Source organism: Dendrobates tinctorius, unplaced genomic scaffold (assembly GCF_039654945.1).
Source record: "Dendrobates tinctorius isolate UK_male_01 unplaced genomic scaffold, ASM3965494v1 ptg000254l, whole genome shotgun sequence".
Classification (NCBI taxonomy): Eukaryota; Metazoa; Chordata; class Amphibia; order Anura; family Dendrobatidae; genus Dendrobates; species Dendrobates tinctorius.
In genome coordinates this window covers 13,664,607-13,678,709 of record NW_027361921.1, presented here as the reverse complement: position 1 = coordinate 13,678,709, position 14,103 = coordinate 13,664,607, and the positions used below count along the sequence as shown (strand labels likewise).

Here is a 14,103-nt window from a genome sequence, read left to right as displayed (position 1 = left end):
ACAGCATAACACTGAAATGTAACCTTCACTTCAGGCAAAGGAACAGAAATGTCCGTGGCTTCAGACTCGGACTGAGAGTCTCAGCACATGCTGGGAGCTGTAGTCCTCCTCATATACAACCTCTGTAGTGTCCCGCCTGGACACATGGAAGTCTGTCCACACTCAGACAGACTCCCTCACACTCTCTCACATGTGCCAAACACCTCAATTACATAGCCCTGTAACCACACCCACAGGTGATCACATGGCTATGACATCACTAAAGGTTGTATAGACACACACAGGCTTCCCTGACACAGTGTAACAGAAAGATCAGCAGTACCTCTGCTGATCAATACACCCTGGAGCCTACATCCCAAGGCCACCCACCTTGAGACCCATAATGGTCATTTAGGACCCTGCTCCTGTTACCACACTGAATGTGCCTGTACACCCGTCCTGGGACACCCACACAGCGCCCCCTAGCTGACAAAGTGGTAACTACACCACAATACACACACACACAGTGGGGCAAAAAAGTATTTAGTCAGTCAGCAATAGTGCAAGTTCCACCACTTAAAAAGATGAGAGGCGTCTGTAATTTACATCATAGGTAGACCTCAACTATGGGAGACAAACTGAGAAAAAAAAATCCAGAAAATCACATTGTCTGTTTTTTTTTCATTTTATTTGCATATTATGGTGGAAAATAAGTATTTGGTCAGAAACAAGCAGTCAAGATTTCTGGCTCTCACAGACCTGTAACTTCTTCTTTAAGAGTCTCCTCTTTCCTCCACTCATTACCTGTAGTAATGGCACCTGTTTAAACTTGTTATCAGTATAAAAAGACACCTGTGCACACCCTCAAACAGTCTGACTCCAAACTCCACTATGGTGAAGACCAAAGAGCTGTCAAAGGACACCAGAAACAAAATTGTAGCCCTGCACCAGGCTGGGAAGACTGAATCTGCAATAGCCAACCAGCTTGGAGTGAAGAAATCAACTGTGGGAGCAATAATTAGAAAATGGAAGACATACAAGACCACTGATAATCTCCCTCGATCTGGTGCTCCACGCAAAATCCCACCCCGTGGGGTCAGAATGATCACAAGAACGGTGAGCAAAAATCCCAGAACCACGCGGGGGGACCTAGTGAATGAACTGCAGAGAGCTGGGACCAATGTAACAAGGCCTACCATAAGTAACACACTACGCCACCATGGACTCAGATCCTGCAGTGCCAGACGTGTCCCACTGCTTAAGCCTGTACATGTCCGGGCCCGTCTGAAGTTTGCTAGAGAGCATTTGGATGATCCAGAGGAGTTTTGGGAGAATGTCCTATGGTCTGATGAAACCAAACTGGAACTGTTTGGTAGAAACACAACTTGTCGTGTTTGGAGGAAAAAGAATACTGAGTTGCATCCATCAAACACCATACCTACTGTAATGCATGGTGGTGGAAACATCATGCTTTGGGGCTGTTTCTCTGCAAAGGGGCCAGGACGACTGATCCGGGTACATGAAAGAATGAATGGGGCCATGTATCGTGAGATTTTGAGTGCAAACCTCCTTCCATCAGCAAGGGCATTGAAGATGAAACGTGGCTGGGTCTTTCAACATGACAATGATCCAAAGCACACCGCCAGGGCAACGAAGGAGTGGCTTCGTAAGAAGCATTTCAAGGTCCTGGAGTGGCCTAGCCAGTCTCCAGATCTCAACCCTATAGAAAACCTTTGGAGGGAGTTGAAAGTCCGTGTTGCCAAGCGAAAAGCCAAAAACATCACTGCTCTAGAGGAGATCTGCATGGAGGAATGGGCCAACATACCAACAACAGTGTGTGGCAACCTTGTGAAGACTTACAGAAAACGTTTGACCTCTGTCATTGCCAACAAAGGATATATCACAAAGTATTGAGATGAAATTTTGTTTCTGACCAAGTACTTATTTGCCACCATAATATGCAAATAAAATGAAAAAAAAACAGACAATGTGATTTTCTGGATTTTTTTTTCTCAGTTTGTCTCCCATAGTTGAGGTCTACCTATGATGTAAATTACAGACGTCTCATCTTTTTAAGTGGTGGAACTTGCACTATTGCTGACTGACTAAATACTTTTTTGCCCCACTGTATATACACATACACACACACACACACACACTTGAGCTTTATATATTATATATATATACACACAAGTATATAGTGTGGGAACCTACTTTGGCACCATCTTCAGTAGTGCATACTGTATTTTCTCTATGATGTGGTACAGGCCGTGGAGAAGGAAATGTAAAGTGGATTTTGGGCTCGCTCCCACTTGCAATTAAATCAGGTGAAGGCAATCTGATTAAAAATCGGATTGCGTTCGAACCAATGTAATCCTATGCTTCTGTGGTCAATGGCGTTTTTCCCTCAGCTTCGATTGGATCATGACCGTACGGAGAAAAAAAAGCACAGCATAATGCAATTGCATGCAAAATTGGGATCGCATGCACCCATATAAGACTAGGGGTGCATGTGAAACATTGTACTGCACTCAGATGTCACCCAAGTGCAGTGAGATTCCCACTGACGCTGGCAGCAGAGGCGATGGAGAAATTAATTTCTCCATCTCCTCCGCAGCTGTGCTGCGATCCTTTCATGCAAGAGCATCGTAGCACAGAGCGCTGACACTCTGATCACGCTTGCAGCACAGCAGGAGCTGAGTGTTATTAGCATATAGCATCTATGCTCTCCCATCAGATGTGATACAGTAATGTGACCTCGGCCTTTGATGGAACATGCTAAGAGTTCAAGTCATTAGTATTGGGAGGAAAGAGGGAGACAAGCGCAATATAGGGTCTTATCCCACAAATACAGTAAGCGGTTTGACAAAAAACTGCTCACCTGGTAGTAGGTATTCAAAGCATGTATAGATAAGGGCTGCTGCAGATCTACAAGTCGGTCACCGACTATATGAAACAGAGCTCTGCAAAGGAATACGTGGATTTTGTCCGCGCTGCCCAAATGATGAAATTCCAGAAGGCTAATAAAGTTTGACAGTGGTTTATTCTACGCGTTTCAAGGTTTTTTGCAACCTCTACCTGGTGGAATTTCCTGAAGAAGAGGTTGCAAAAAACGTTGAAACGCGTAGAATAAACCACTGTCAAACTTTATTAGCCTTCTGGAATTTCATCATTTGGGCAGCGCGGACAAAATCCACGTATTCCTTTGAAGAGTTCAAGTCAGTGATTGCTAAAATGAGACATGTCTTTATTGAAACAGCAAATTCTTACCAAAGAAATTGACCAATACACCTCCAATCATAGCACCACAGCCTCTTCCAAGTCCAAGGTGAAGGCCTTGAAGGATTCCCTGAGCAGAAGTCCGTAATGCTGGTGGAACTGCCGCACTCAGATAAGAAATGCAAGCTGCCCATACGGCTGCATGGGTCACACCTGTAAGAATAATAACATAATCATGTAATAATACTGTGTTAATGCAACTGTAGAAACCAAATTGATTATTATACCATATTTTCTGGACTATAAAAACAGACCGGATTATAATACGCACCCCAAATTTTTTGGGAAAAAAGAGGAAAAAAAAAACTAATAAAATGGTGGTGCTTCTTATAATCTGTGAGTCTTATTGCTTCCCGTGGGTGGCAGCTGCAGTGGAGCAGGGTCCCAGGAGGCAGGAGAGGGTCGATGCTGCGGACTCCAGGCTGGGAGGAAGAGGTGTTTGGAGGTGCCGCGCTGCAGGTATTCGGTGGTGCGGGGTCTCCGCCAACATTTTGTTAAAGCCCCGAGCCCTCGCACTTCCATAGTTTACACTGCGGTCAACTCTGGGAAAATAGCAACCAGGGGCGGTGCATGCACAGATGGAGATTTCGGAGCAGAAATCTCGGCGTCCAGATCTCCAACAGCACATGGGTCGCCACCAGCAGCCATTTTCAAAGAGTCCACCGCAATGTAAACCAATGCCGGCAGAGCCCCCACACCACTAAATGCCCGCAGCGACGCACCTACAAAAACCACCTCCTCCCAACCTCAGCCTCCCAGTGTCATTCCACTCCTGCCTCTGCCAGGATCGACACTGTGAACCCACTCAAACACAGCCGGTAAGGTATGTTTGAATTATAAGACGCACCCACATTATCACCCAAAATTTTGGGGAAAAAAGTGCATCTTAAAATCCGAAAAATACAGTATATCATTACATGATCTTAATCGGCGTTAAAAAAAAATAAATATATATAATCCAACATTAAAAGCTGTGTTTTTGTTGCTTTTTAATGCAAATTTTAAAGGTGTGTTATATAGTACCAGCAAAGCCTATGAGATTTCAGAAAACTCATCCACCCATACTTTTTCCTGACTGATTTGGAAAACTGCTGCATGTCAGTTTTTTTTCACCCATAGAAAGCAATGCGTAAGCGCAAAAATGCAGTAAAAAAAATGCAGGTACACCAGAATGTGAAGCCCATTTATTATTGTGATTTTCCAATATTTAAACCATAATGTCTTGTCATTATCAGCTGATAGTTGGGATTAGTACAGTATAATTGAATTAGTGACGCGTACAAAGTAAAAACATTGGCCGACCAAGGTGTGAGATTGTACAATGCCTGAGCAACTCAATGGCTGACTAAAGAGTGAAAATAAACAGTGTCCTGCAAACTCATTGCTCTGGCCATATGTTAGGTAAACAATTCCTGATTATAATAATATATCAGAGATAGAAGAAAAGCTGACAAATTTGTGTGCGCATACAGTAAAATCACACTGAAAGGTTAGAATAGGATAGAATAGATAGAATATATATTCTATGTGTATATAATATCAGTAACAAATACAATTAGTACAGTGTGTGTGAAAATTACAGGACATGTATTTAATAAAAGATTATTTTTTCTGAAAAAAAGGCATGGGCACCTGCGCAATTTTAGTAATCAGCAGAGGGTAAGCCGACAGCTGGGGGCAGATGTTTATTGCCTGGGAAGGGAGTAATACCAATGGAGCTTCCCAGGCTATTAATATGAGCTCCCAACTGTATACTTAGCCTTAATTGCCTATTAAAATGGGGGATCCAAAAAAAAGTGACGTGGGGTCCCCCTATAATTAACAGCATATGTTATGCAGACAGCTGCGGGCTGATATTAATAGCCTAGGAAGGGGCTATGGATACTGGCCCCCCTTGCTAAAAACATCAGCTCTCAGCCATCCCAGAAAAGGCGTATCTCTAAGATGCGCCAATTCTGGCACTTAGCCTTCGCTCTTCCCACTTGCCCTGTAGTGGTGGCAAGTGGGGTAATAGTTGTGAGGGTTGATGTCTCCTTTGTGACATCAAGCCCCGAGGTCAGTAATGGAGAGGCGTCAATAAGACGCCCTGATTACTAACCTCAGTCAAATTGTAAATAAAACAGACACCCAGTAAAAAATCCTTTAATTGAAATAAAGACACAGAAGATGCCTTTAACCCCTTCATGACTGAGCTTTTTTCGATTTTTCGTTTTTCGCTCCCCTTCTTTCCAGAGCCATACATTTTTTATTTTTCCGTCATTATGGCCGTGTGAGGGCTTATGTTTTGTGGGACAAGTTGTACTTTTGAACGACACCATTGGTTTTACCATGTCATGTACTCGAAAACGGGTAAGGTGAAATTACAAAAAAGTACAAACCCACATTTGTTTTTTGCTTGGCTTTTTTGCTAGGTTCACTAAATGCTAAAACTGACCTGCCATTATGAATCTCAAGGTCATTATGAGTTCGTAGACACCAAACATTTCTAGGTTCTCTTTTATCTAAGCAGTGAAAAAAAAAATTGCACAATTTTCCGAGACCCGTACCGTCTCCATTTTTCATGATCTCGGGTTGGGTGTGGGCTTATTTTTTGCGTGCCGAGCTGACGTTTCGAATGATACCATTTTTGTGCAGACATGTTCTTTTGATCGCTAGTTATTGCATTTTAATGCAATGTCGCGGCGACCAAAAAAAAATTAATTCTGGCGTTTTGATTTTTCTCTCATTATGCCGTTTAGCGATCAGGTTAATCCTTTTTTTTATTGATAGATCGGGTGATTCTGAATGCGGCGATACCAAATATGTGTAGGGTTTATTTTTATTGTTTTATTTTGGTTGAGGCGAAAGGGGGGTGATTTGAACTTATGTTTTTTTTTTATTTTTCAACATTTTTTTTTTTTTACTTTTGGCATGCTTCTATTAGGAGGCTAGAAGCTGCTATAGTGCAATAGGCTCTGCTACACAGAGGTAATGCATAGATCAGCTCTATGTAGCTGAATTACAGCATTGCTATGACCACAGGGTGGCGCTCATAGCAATCTCCCATCAACAACCATAGAGGTCTCGAGGAGACCTCTGGTTCTGATGGCAATGCAGCGATGACCACCGATCATGTGACGGGGGTAGTCGCTGCGCGTATTTCTGGACCAGCGTCCGGAAATGCATTTAAATGCCTGCTGTCAGAGTTCGACAGCGGCATTTAACTACTTAACAGGCGCGGGCGGATCACTATTCCGCTCGCGCCTATTGCGGGCACATGTCAGCTGTTGAAAACCGTCGGAGCCCACCTCAAAGCGGGGGATAAAGCCAGCTAACGTACTATTCCATCAGCTAGAAGGGGTTAATATTCTTAATTAAACCATACTTATGACCACGCCTAATTCCTGCGAAGACCTCGATCTCCGGTTAAAAAAAAAAAAAAGTAAAATAATCAACAATATACCATACCTGTCCGTCGTTGTGTCCCACGCAGTAATACATATCTGGGTTAGAAACCGGTTTCAACCTGGACGGTGCCAAGATGCAAATGCCCCAGCTGAAAACCACAGGTGAATGAGGAGACGCTGGAAGTGGAGCTTCAGCGATTAGCGGTGACGTTACTGAGGTTGTGCTCTCTCACAGCCTGAACTGCCGTGACCTCTGTACAGTAGGAAAATGCCAGTGATAGGGTGACTGCAGTTCATGCTCAATGTATTCACAGCAGATCACCGTGAGAAATTTCACTGACATCTATATACAGCTCTGGCAAAAATTAAGAGACCACTGCAAAATTTTCAGTTTGTCGGACTTTTCTCTTTATAGGTATATTTTTGAGTAAAATGTGAATTGCTCTTTTATTCTATAAACTACTGACATGTTTTCAAATTTCCAAGCAGTAAATTTTGTATTTATTTTCAGAAAATGAGAAATGGTCAAAATAACCAAAAAAAAATCCAGTGCTTGCAGACCTCAAATAATGCTAAGAAAACAAGTTCATAATCATTTAGAAACATCAATACTAATGTTTTAACTCAGGAAGAGTTCAGAAATCAATATTTTGTGGAATAACCATGATTTTTAATCACAGCTTTCATGTGTCTTGGCATGCTTTCCACCAGTCTTTCACACTGCTTTTGGATGACCTTATGAAACTCCTGGTACAAAAATGTAAGCAGTTCTTCTTTGTTTGATGGCTTGTGACTATCAATCTTCCTATTGATTACTGTCCAGAGGTTTTCAGGTCTGGAGATTGGGCTGGCTATGACAGGTATTTGATGTGGTGGTCCTTCATCCACACATTGATTGACCTAGCTGGGGGCATGGCGCATTGTCCTACTGGAAAAACAGTCCTCAGACTCGGGGAACATTGCCTGAGCAGAAGGAATAAACTGTTTTTCCAGGATAACTTTGTATGCAGCTTGATTCATACATCCTTCGCAAAGATTAACCTGCCCAATTCCAGCCTTGCTGAAGCATCCCCAGATCATCACCGATCCTCCGCCAAATTTCACAGTGGGTGCAAGACACTATGGCTTGTACGCCTCTCCAGGTCTCTGTCTAACCATTAGATGACCAGGTGTTGGGCAAAGCTGAAAATTAGACTCATCAGAGAAGATTACACTACTCCAATCCTTATGGTCTTTGGCAAACTTCAGCCTGGCTCTCCTTTGCTTCTCATTGATGAAAGGCTTTATTCCACCTTTACATGACTTGAGTCCTGCCTCTAGGAGCCTGTTACAAACTGTTCTTGCCATGCACTTCACCCCAGCTGCCATTTGCCATTCCTTTTGTAGGTCACTTGATGTCATCCTGCGGTTGCTGGGTGACATTCAAATAAGATGAAGGTCATTCCGGTCAGTGGAAAGTCGTTTTCACCCTTTGCCGATCTGTAGCTTTGCTGTCCCCATATCTGTTGCTTGACCTTGTTGAAATGGACTGCAGTCTTAGAAATTTTAACCCCACTCTGCCATTGGATGTACTATTCCATCCACGTGACATGGGACTTAATTCCCATGGACGAAATAGTACGTCATGCCCTTTAATGCGAAACTGCGACTTAAGTCGCGTTGATCACATTAAAATTCTGACGCCATCTTACCTGTAGGAAGATGTCGGCATCCCGGGCTGTGCCGCGCCCACCCGATCGCTGTGAATGGCTGTTCAATTCTGTACAGCCAATCACAGCCTCTCTCATAGTTTCAGCCAATCAGATAGGATCGAGTATCGATGTACTCAATCCTAGGCCGGTGCCTGGCAACACTAGCATCGGCCAAAATTGCTTAGATTAACACTATCGACTATCACTTCGATCGCGCCAATTGCAGGGCACAGCAGCGGTGTTACCGCGCTGTGCCCTGCCGGAACCAGCCTAGGATCGGTGCTGTAAGAGCACCCATCAAAGGCCGGTGCCTAGGGAAAGGCCTGCAGCTGCTGATTGGTGCGATCAATGTAATCGTCGATCGTGCCAATCACAGGGCACAGCTGCAACATGACCGTGCTCTGCCCTGCTGGTGACCTGCCGAGGGTCGGAGCTGTGAACACTGATCCTAGGTTGTTGCCAGGGTCACCAGGAAAAGCTCTGATTGGTGGGATTGATGTGATCATCGATCCCACCAATGACAGGTCACAGCAGCGGTATGACCGCTCTGTGACCTGTCTGTCACGAGTCTCTGACCTATGTGTGACTGATCTGCAGGTCCTCACACTAGGTGAGGATTCCTGCAGAGCAGTCACACTGACAGATCTCCTCCATGCTGGGTCTGCTGAAAAAAAGAAGAAAGACAGAAGAAAGCAGACAGAAGAAAGCAGACAGAAGAAAGCAGACAGAAGAGACTACAATCGTAAGTATGAATTTTAAATGTGACAGGAAGAGCCAAACGAAAAGAGACTGGATTAATAATCTCCAAAATCTTGAAAGGTCCAATAAATCTAGGCTTAAACTTAGGAGAAGCCACCTTCATAGCGATATTTTTTTATGATAACCAAACCATATCACCAACCTTAAACTGGGGACCAATGGTCCTATGTCGGTTGGAAAACCGCTGGGCCTTTTCCTGGGAGAGAGATAACTTATCCACCACTTGGTCCCAGATCTGGTGCATTCTCTCCACCACAGTGTCAACACCTGGGCAGGCAGAAGGCTCCACCTGCCCTGAAGAAAATCGAGGATGAAACCCAAAGTTACAAAAAAAAGGTGACATCAAAGTGGCAGAACTAGCTCTATTATTTAAAGCAAATTCGGCCAAAGGCAAAAATGAAACCCAATCATCCTGATCAGCGGAAATAAAACATCTCAAATACGACTCCAAGGTCTGGTTTGTTCTCGCCGTCTGCCCATTGGTCTGAGGGTGAAAAGCAGAGGAGAAGGTCAACTGAATTCCCAGCTTGGAACAGAAAGTCCTCCAAAATCTAGACACAAACTGAACTCCTCTGTCAGATACAATGTTCTCAGGAATCCCGTGCAAGCGAACCACCTGTTGCAAAAACAGGGGCACCAACTCAGAGGAAGATGGCAACTTAGGGAGTGGTACAAGATGAACCATCTTAGAGAACCTATCACAAATCACCCAAATAACAGTCATTCTCTGAGAGACAGGCATATCAGAGATGAGATCCATTGAAATATGGGTCCATGGCCTCCTGGGGACGGCAAAGGCATCAACAACCCACTAGAGCGAGAACAAGGTTTAGACCGGGAGCAAGTCCCACAGGACTGCACAAAATTCCTGACATCACGAGACAAGGCAGGCCACCAAAAAGACCGACTCACCAGATCTCTAGTACCAAAAATACCTGGATGACCAGCCAATGCAGAGCAATGAACTTCAGACATCACTCTCTTCTTCCACTGGTCAGGAACATACAACTTTCCACTGGGACAACGCTCAGGTTTGTCCTCCTGGAACTCTTCCAGAGCACGTCTCAAATCGGGCGAGATGGCAGAAAGAACTACCCCTTCGCCTAAGATGGTAGCAGGCTTGGTCACCACAGGAGAATCAGCAAAGAAGCTCCTAGAGAGGGCATCTGCCTTGACATTCTTAGTGCCAGGAAGAAAAGAGACCACAAAATCAAAACGTGTAAAAAAACAAGGCCCACCTAGCCTGTCTAGGGTTCAAGCGTTTGGCCGACTCCAGGTAAATCAAATTCTTGTGGTCAGTGAGGACCACGACTTGGTGTTTAGCTCCCTCCAACCAATGTCTCCACTCCTCAAATGCCCATTTCATGGCTAACAGTTCCCGATTCCCCACATCATAGTTACGTTCAGATGGAGAGAACTTTCGGGAAAAGAAAGCACAGGGATTCATTTTAGATGTTGCAGGATCCTTTTGGGACAAAACAGCTCCTGCACCAATCTCAGAAGCGTCCACCTCTAGCTGGAACGGGAGTGAGACATCAGGTTGCCGCAAAACTGGGGCAGAAGTGAATCTTCGCTTCAGCTCCTGAAAGGAAGAAACAGCCTCCGGAGACTAATTCAACACATCAGCACCCTTCTTAGTCAGATCAGTCAATGGCTTGGCAATACTAGAAAATTTTGCTATAAATTTCCGATAAAAATTATCAAAACCCAAAAAATTCTGGAGGGCCTTCAAAGAAGTGGGCTGAACCCAATCATAAATGGCCTGTACCTTGGCCGGGTCCATTTCAATAGTTGACAGAGACAAAATAAATCCCAAAAATGAAATCCTCTGTACCCCAAAAAGGCATTTTGATCCTTTGACATACAGGGAATTCTCCCTCAAGATCCGGAACACAGTCCGAACATGTTCCACATGAGAATCCCAATCCTTGGAGAAGATCAAAATATCATCCAGATAGATAATCAAAAATTTATCCACAAAGTCTCAGAAAATGTCGTTCATGAAGCACTGGAAGACAGAAGGGGCATTAGTGAGCCCAAAAGGCATCACCAGGTACTCAAAATGTCCCTCCGGAGTATTAAACGCAGTCTTCCATTCATCCCCATGCTTAATGCGGATAAGATTATACGCCCCCCTGAGGTCAAGCTTGGTAAACCAGCAAGCACCTTTAACTCTAGAGAATAGATCCGAAATCAGGGGTAACGGATACTGATATTTAATAGTAATTTTGTTGAGGGCACGATAATCAACACAAGGCCTTAATGAACCATCCGTTTTGGCCACGAAAAAAAAACCGGCACCTAAGGGTGAAGAGGATGGTCTAATATGACCCTTCTCCAACGCCTCCTTAATATAGGATCGCATAGCCTCGTGCTCGGGTACAGATAAATTGAAGAGCCGACCCTTGGGAAATTTACACCCCGGGCTCAGTTCAATTGCACAGTCATAACTCCTATGAGGAGGCAGAGACGCAGACTCATTCTCACTAAATACATCATAAAAGTCCGCCAAATAGTCAGGAACATCATGCGACTGAGGAGGTGGAAAAAACCGGAAACTCACTAAGGGCAAACCGACAACCCCAACTCACCACAGACACAGATTTCCAATCCAAAACTGGATTATGAATTTGCAACCAGGGAAACCCCAGAACAATGGTATCATGGAAGTTATGCAACACCAAAAATCTGCAATTTTCTTGATGGTCTGGGGCGACCCGCATTACCACCTGGGTCCAAAACTGAGGTTTATTTTTCACCAAAGGAGTAGCATCAATCCTCCTCAAAGGGATAGGCGTCCGCAGAGGTGTCATAGGAAATCCACAACGTTTAGCAAAATCCAAGTCCATTAGGTTCAGGGCTGCTCCCGAATCCACAAAAGCCTTGGCGGAAAATGTGGACAGGGAGCAGATCAGAGTAATTGCCAGAAGAAACTTAGGTTGACCACCACCCACAGAAAACGTGTGTGCAAAACGTTTCTCTCGTTTAGGACAGAAATAACATGTGAGTCATCTCCACAAAAAACACAGCTTATTACGCCTTCTGAACTCCTGACGTTGCTCCCTGGACAAAACTATCACATTGCATAAGTTCAGACACTTGTTCAACAGGTGGCAACACCTCTCGTTCAGTCCTGCGTTCACGTAAACGCCGATCAACCTGAATGGCTAATGACATAGAATCGTCAAGACCAGAGGGAACAGGAAATCCCACCATAGTATCTTTTACGGCTTCTGACAAACCCTTCCGAAAGAGCTGCCAAGGCATTATCATTCCAGGTAGTAAGGACCGCCCACTTTCAGAATTTTTGACAGTACAATTCTGCAGAATCTCGACCCTGGCTCAATGCCAACAGGGTCTTTTCAGCCTTATCAATAGCATTAGGTTCGTCATACAACAACCCCAAGGCTTGAAAAAATGCGTTCACATTAGTCAGAATAGGATCATCTGGTTTCAAAGAAAACGCCCAATCCTGGGGATCGCCACGCAGCAAAGAGATGACAATTTTAACCTGCTGCGGAGCTCCCTGACGAGTTAGGCTTCAAGGCAAAAAATAATTTTCAATTATTTTTGAAATTCAAAAATTTAGATCGATCCCCAAAAAACACATCAGGAGTATGGATCTTTGGTTCAGCAGCATGTTAATGAGTAAGGTCGGCGGAAATTGCCCGCACTTCCGCAGCGAGCTGCTCCACACGATCAGACAATTGCTTTATCTCCATTGAGAGAAAAAAAAACTCCCCCTACGGCCTCAGAGATATAGAGGAAAAAATATACACACTTTTTTTTTTTTTTACAATTCTTTCCTGCTATTGAGTACCCTAGGATCTGCGGTATGGCAGGTGATTCTGTTATGAATGAGTCACCGTAGGAGGCAAAAACAGAAATACTAGCTAAGTCCAGAAAACCAGAGAAGTTGGCAGCTATCGGATTGCAGACCCCTGAACCTAACAACAACAACTAGCAGTAGCCGTGGGGGGTTCTAACGGTGCCCTAGACCCCTCGATCACAGCCGGAGAACTACATAGCCTAAAGACAGAAAGGGAAATCTAAACTGCCCCAGAGCAGACCCCAAAGCAATAGGCAGCCCCCAACATATAATGATGGTGAAGCAAGAAGAAAAAACACTCACACAGATCGAAAGATAGGCTCAGCAAATGATGGGGCCCAAGCTAACTAAATAGGACAGAATAGATAAGGTGCTGTCTGCAATCCGCCAAAAACCCTCTCAAAAACAAGAGCCAAGGGACTGATAGGGAAAAAAGCCCTGAAGACGCTAGGCTTCAAAAAGACTATATCAGTACTCAGGTATTTTCTGAAGACAGAGCGAAAAGGAATTCAGCTCACCCAGCAGGGAAAGGCAGAAATCCAGAAAAACAAGGCAAAACAAAACCAAAACACAAATGCAAAAAGTAGAGCAGAAAACTTAGCTTTTGAGGAGCAGGAATCAGACTGGTCTCCAAGAATCCCTCAGAGTAATCACCCGCAATGCAGAAGGGCGTCGGCTGCCTTATATCCAGTCAGCAATTCTAGTCACCCAGTCATCATCATTCTGCTCAGGTGCTTTGTAATCAGCCTCACTACCTTCCTTCACCAGAAGAGGGAGTTCATCAGACCTCAATGGTGAAGGGTAAAATGAACTCACAACAAAAGGGGTTAAGGATGGAGACAACATGACGCTCACTGTATCCCTCTGCTACTAAAGCCAGAATTGGGCCCTTCTTTTCCTCACTCAAGACTTTTCTTTCCAACTCCTTTGGCATGGTTAGAAGTTATTTTCTCATTCCTATTACTTTTGGGATATTACTAGCACTTGTTTTGCCATCCAGCTTGTCTTATTGCAAGAGATTGTGAACACCACAGCAGGGTTTTTTATACTTTCCTTCGTTAAATAAGATTTGGCTCAGGTGATCACCTAATCAGAAGCACATTAAGTAGAATGAGGTGTCCTCTGGTTGGAATTTGTTAAATATTAATAATCCGTTAATTTCTTATAAGACTTAGTTCTG

General features: G+C 44.1%; 1 protein-coding gene across 2 annotated transcripts in view; it reads right to left on the bottom strand.

Moving 5' to 3' along the window:
• Positions 1-14,103, bottom strand: part of MFSD6 (major facilitator superfamily domain containing 6) — a 171,049-nt gene that overhangs the window by 50,353 nt on the left and 106,593 nt on the right. For both annotated transcript variants that reach the window (XM_073558190.1, XM_073558189.1), the window contains exon 4: positions 3,250-3,411. In XM_073558190.1, coding sequence (XP_073414291.1) covers positions 3,250-3,411 — 162 coding nt within the window. The remainder of the gene's footprint in view (positions 1-3,249; positions 3,412-14,103) is intronic.